This window comes from Belonocnema kinseyi, chromosome 1 (genome assembly GCF_010883055.1).
Source record: "Belonocnema kinseyi isolate 2016_QV_RU_SX_M_011 chromosome 1, B_treatae_v1, whole genome shotgun sequence".
Lineage (NCBI taxonomy): Eukaryota > Metazoa > Arthropoda > Insecta > Hymenoptera > Cynipidae > Belonocnema > Belonocnema kinseyi.
The window spans coordinates 83,365,236-83,369,794 of record NC_046657.1 but is presented as its reverse complement, the minus strand read 5'-3'; the positions used below and the strand labels follow the sequence as shown (position 1 = coordinate 83,369,794).

General features: G+C 32.7%; 1 protein-coding gene across 1 annotated transcript in view; it reads right to left on the bottom strand.

Moving 5' to 3' along the window:
- Nucleotides 1-1,660: 1,660 nt before the first annotated feature.
- LOC117178451 (SCAN domain-containing protein 3-like) overlaps nt 1,661-4,559 on the bottom strand; it is a 50,415-nt gene continuing 47,516 nt past the window's right edge. The window contains exon 2 of the mRNA XM_033369880.1: nt 1,661-2,105. Within this exon, the coding sequence (XP_033225771.1) occupies nt 1,661-2,105 (445 nt within the window). The remainder of the gene's footprint in view (nt 2,106-4,559) is intronic.

Sequence of the window (4,559 nt, the reverse complement as noted above, 5' to 3'; positions counted from 1 at the left end):
GCCCTTCTCACATGTAACATTTAAAATTCTATTTGAATTTTTAATTTTTGTAAATATTTTTTAAACTACCACAATTTGTCTGGATTTTTTAATCTTGTCAAATTTAAAGATTTTGCTTTAAAATGTAGTACACTGTCTTCAGAATTTTTATGAAATCGTTTGATATGTTTAAAAACATTTTTTAATTTTCTCATAAAGCTATTTTTCCACATAAATATTCACGTAGATATTCATTAAAATATTCACGTAAATATCCATTAAAATATAGATCGAAAATGGAGAATATTATATCACATTCTCATAAATAAAAATGTAAAAAGTTTACAAGAATGAATAATGAAAGAAAAAATCATCCTATGTTCGGTAAAGTGACAAATAGTGACATTGCATGATCCATGGATATTCTTTCGAAGTTTTGCGAAAAGGGCGAAGGGAAAACGGTAAAATCCATTAAGTCTTTTTAGGAAAGAGAATAAAAATTTGTTGTCGGTAATAATAAAAAATTGAAAAGTAAAAAAAATGAAATTATTTCAAATTTTTGTTTGCTTCGCTAGATATGAACCCACAAATTTTTCCTCTCAGCTCAAACGATTCCATGAACTATATCATTTTTACTTCCATCTAATATTTAATCTAATGAGTGGGGTGAGCCTGTTTCGCGTTGACTAATCGCTCAATGTTGGGCTAAATCGATGAATTGATGGACAACATAAGGTCACTTTCAATGTTTTGTAGTCTATTACGATATTTATTTTTTTTAGTAATTTACGGTTAAAAACCCCAATTCGCAGAGATATGAGGTTGGAAACGGCATTAATATTCGCAGAGCTTTTAACGCAAGCTGTGGATTATTATCTTTTAGAAATATCCAAGACTCTGAACTCCTGCGAATTGAATGTTCAGATTTCAATCTCATATTGCAACTCAAATCCATTACTGCGAACTGCAAGGATGTTTCCAGATGAGTATTCCTGATAACAACATAATTAAAAATACTGATAACCCACTCATTTTCATACTCCTGATAAGCAGGAAAATACTGTCTGATTAAAATGTGCATGTCACGTAAATGCCTCGTAAACAACTCGAGCATTAACGCGTCTGGAGGATAGTTAACAGAATGAGCTTTTAGCAACGGAAAAGCATCGAATCTTTGCATTTCCAATTGATTAATTTAATAATCAATTTTTAGCGAGAACCCTTCTATAGCGTACTACAGTGTAATCATGTCGCTATTCCGACCTTGCATTTCGGTATTGATTTCGTTCACTAACGCGAAAAAATCTGCTAAATAGCACATCTGCTCCCAATTCGGTGCCAAGTTCCTCAAATAATCGAGTTCTTACAGATGAAATTTTTATGTGATTAATAACGCTCACACAGTCCTCCAGCACAAAAGTCAGATCATCTGGTAGAGGTTTGACGGCCAGTGCATATCGATGGATCATTTAATGTGACCATTTCGCATTTGGAGCTATATCCAGAATTCGCAGCCGCACCGTCCGTACAAATTGCGACGCAATTATAGATAGAAATACTGCGTTTTCTTCATCATGGCTTCAAAAAGGCACTCTCCTGCGGCGTTTCCAGGCAATGCGAAGCAGAAAAGCATTTTTTCTTCTACTTCAGCCTCTCCTATGTACTTCACATAACACAGCAACTAAGCAGCTCCAGAAACATCCACCGACTCGTAAAATTGAAGAGAAAAGTAGGGACTGCTGTTCAATGCTACTTTCAATTGAAATTGACTGTCACTCGACATTTCTTCAATTCTTCTTTTTGTTGTATTGTTCGAATGAGGAATTGTCGCAATTTTAATAGCAGCGTCTTCTCCTAGGACTTCTCGCACAGCATAAACTATTATCGGCATAACTGTGGTCTCCATTAATGTGTGCGGTTTGGAATTGCGCGGAATCAATAATGATGCATAATAGAAGGCTCGTAACAGTTTTGAGTTGAAAAAGTCAGAAGTGCCCATTGCATTTTCCATCCCCTCGTTATGCTCCATGCAGAAATCATCCAATTTTCCTTCAAAAAAGTGGATGGGCCTGCCTGCACCTTGTGGATGTGCTGTCTCTAAATGTCTTCTCAATGTCGAAGGTGTTCTTAAAGTTTGTGCCAGATACACGGAACACAAAATACACTACGGTTTGTCCTCCACCATCCGGAAACCATATTTGAGAAGATCAGTCATTTTCCACAGAGTTCAAACAGTTTGAAATATCAAAATTGAAACTCACACTTATTTAGCAAAGATATGTAAAAACTTGAATTCCTTTATTGAGCACAGAACACACAAAGTTCACAAACACAGAGTTCGTAGGCACAGGTTTCACACAGACACAGAGTTCACAGTCTTCACAGAGATTATAAAACTTAAAAAATTAAAATTTTTACTTATTTTTCAGAGACAGATGGTTTATTTGTCTGCTTTGAGCATCTAAGCAAAAGTGACTAGATTTGTGGGGAATTCGATAGTAAGATAAAATTTCTTCTGGCCAGAAAAGTTATTTACCCACCACCAAAGTTACAACATATCTTCCCTATCAAAGTCAAATTTCGAAAGAAATTGGTACCAAATTTTAATGTAGATTTTTCGAGAAAATTGACCCTTAATTTGTTCAAAAAACGTCCACCATTTTGTTAATTTTAAACCTTTTTCAAATTCTGCGGTGCATTTTGAATGAAGACAAAACATGCTGCTTAAATAAAAAGTATAAAGGAAATATCTCCATTAGGTTAAACTTTCAAATTCTGGTATTTTCAAAAGACCAAATCGCAAAATTCAAATATCTACAGCTCATTAGAAAATGTTGTTCTTGCAACATTCACCGATAAGTAAAGGTAGACAAAGTGATTTTGAAAAAAGCAACCAAAAAACTGATTATATTTCGCATTAAATGAGCTTTAAAAATCATAAATTAGGCCTGTCTATAATTTCTATATCACACGCAATTCGGATCTCTAACTGCCCAAAATACTTCAAATATGGCTCATTGGATGCTGTGGTTTATAAGCTTTCCGTTGTTTTCATTTTCGTGTATCTTCTCTGCTTATCAATTACTTATCTACGAAGAAAGAGAGGTATATTTTTAGAAGACTTCGTAATGTGAACTCACAAGTAGACTCGAAAATCTCAACCGACTTTTACAATATATTTTTTTTGCCTTTCTTAAAATTCTATAAGGAAATTGATCCAGCCTATTAAAATTGGATTTTGTAAGTTTTTAAAGAATTATTATTTCTCTCGACTGCATCGCAATTTCTAAACAATGAAAAGGTCGCGTGACTCAAGGGCCCAACCGCTTGAAGTGAGAGACTGCCCGCTGAACGCGGCTAAGTGTCCTCCGCAAGAATTGCCTATTGGGAAAAAAATTAAAGGGTGGCGTCCGTGCCCCTCCCTGAAAACTGCAAAAAAAGTTTGGGAATCGCTAATATATAGGATAGTTTTCAATTTAATTTTCAAAAATGCAGTGCTATTTTCAGAGACGTTAATTATATGCTTGTAACAAAGTTATTTTCGGGGAAGCAAGTGGAAATGTTAGATGAAGCTCAAAATATACAGTGTTTCGGAATACGAATTATTAATACTCTTACAAAAATTTCATCTCGGGACAGAGTTAAGTGATTAATAATTTCTGGGAAAGTGAATTGATATCATAGACTTCAAAAATGGAAAATAAAATATAATCACATATTTATATAACACGCTTAGTTTGTTTATAACAATTGCAGAAATATAAAAAATAATGTAATTTTTAATGAAAATAGTAATCTTTTAATAAATTCTTGCTATAGTAAGTAACTGTGATTATTATTATTAGGCTGAAATCATAAATCTGCCTTCAAAACTTTTCTATAATAGATGTTTGGGTACATATCCATATAAAATACGTTTTTTATCCATAAAAAAATGAAGAAAGACGCAACAATTAAAAGCTTTTCAAGAATTATGGTAGATTAAAACAAAAGGTTTTCAAGATTCCTAGGAAAATTTAGTATGATTTAAATCGATTTCAAACAAGATGTAAACTTTTGAAGATTTTGAAATTATATGTTGAAGTTTTTTATGGATTTGAAAAGGTTTTAAGATGATTTTTTTTTCTTCATATTACTTGCAAAATTTTTTTTAATTGAAAACAAAAAATTCAAAGTGAATATTTAAAACATATTTCAAAGCAGAAACAAATTTGAATGCATTAATGACAATTGAACAATAATTCAGTCAATAATTATTTTGAACTTGAAACTACTGATAATATAATGTAATTTCTAACTTAAGGGCATGTGACAATCAAATCAACCGACCAAGCCAGTCCCAAGATAGAAATTTGTTCCCACATTAAAAAATAAAAGTTTTAAGAAAGCGGAAAAATTTCGGGAGAGTGTTAATTTACGTAAAAGGAAGGTGTATATTCTTGCGTGGAGTTGAGAAAGAAATTTTTTTTTATATAAACATAGTAAGTGTTGGTAAATCTGTTCTACTTTATTGGTAACACCTGCTGTGTCGGTAACTGTATTTTTTTAAATTTAGGCGACAGGTGGCGCTAGAGTTCGAC